Below are 1,076 nucleotides of genomic sequence, written 5' to 3'. Positions count from 1 at the left end.
CCCACACTCACCACTACCAGCACCACTAGCTAATCACCTAACCCCCTAACTTCTCATCCCCTCCCTTCACCTCTCTCTACTGTTACCATGGCAACAGCTGCCACTGCCTCTTCATCATCCTCATCATCACCTAGTGGCAGTGCCAGGGAACACCTGCTGGCGGTGCGTCGACGCACTCCACATGCCCGACCCTACACGATCGGGCCTGACAGCGTCTGCAGCTTGTCAGTGCAGGAACCAATCGGAGCCTCGGCCTCCTCTACAATGTCATCAGGGAATCAGCCAGAAACAGGACTGGGGCTTCAGCGGGCCAATAGTGACACAGACCTGGTGACTTCAGAAAGTCGGTCATCGCTCACAGCTTCTACATACCAGGTGACTCTGGGTCACAGCCACCTGGTGATCTCCTGGGACATAAAGGAGGAAGTGGATGCAACTGACTGGATCGGCTTATACCACATTGGTGAGAAACTGGAAAACAAATTTAATTACTACTTTATCAGCAGTTACTCTGCATAAATCTCTTGTTACTCGTGAACTAGTAGAACAAAGCTGAAGTTAGCTTAGCATCAATCCAAGGTAACCTCATAGAGCTGGGCCGTAGGTACAGAACAAGATGGTGGGCGTTTCTCTGACACAGGTAGCTGGTAACTGTGACAACATGCCAGATTGATTTCATGGATTACTTTTGAAAGATTTAATAGACAAAAGCTTCTTAATTTTTAATCAGATGCTCCCTGTTCTGTTGGGAAAAATTACAACAGCTTTTAATGACTTTAGCACAGGTATTATTATTATTATTATTGCTTTTTATACTTATTACACTTTTATACTTTTACTAATTATTAACAATTCTTTTTGTATTTTTGTGACTATGTAGATAGCTCGCTTTCTTAAATGGGACAGCAGATGACTGTTGTGGTTTTGGCACAATGATCCAAGTTTCTCAGGATGTTTCCAAACCTTTGGTGTTCGGCCCTTTTAAATGTAACTCTGGCTCGTTTTACTCGTGGTGTGGTTCATTTGTGCAGAGTCTAACACAGTAATCACACTCAGGACCACAACCTACAGTTACA

At 44.5% G+C, this 1,076-nt stretch overlaps 1 protein-coding gene across 1 annotated transcript in view; it reads left to right on the top strand.

Annotated features, from left to right (window-relative positions):
* Nucleotides 1-1,076, top strand: part of LOC102292077 (E3 ubiquitin-protein ligase HECW2) — a gene marked incomplete at its 3' end in the record, with an annotated part of 30,279 nt that continues 29,203 nt past the window's right edge. The window contains 1 exon segment of the mRNA XM_014331196.2: nt 1-463. Within this exon segment, the coding sequence (XP_014186682.1) occupies nt 88-463 (376 nt within the window).

The sequence above is a fragment of the Haplochromis burtoni genome, unplaced genomic scaffold (assembly GCF_018398535.1).
Source record: "Haplochromis burtoni strain Fernald_Lab_line unplaced genomic scaffold, NCSU_Asbu1 Contig_1579, whole genome shotgun sequence".
In the NCBI taxonomy this organism is placed as follows: Eukaryota; Metazoa; Chordata; class Actinopteri; order Cichliformes; family Cichlidae; genus Haplochromis; species Haplochromis burtoni.
Note: the sequence above shows the minus strand (reverse complement) of the source record. Positions and strands in the feature narration are given on the sequence as shown.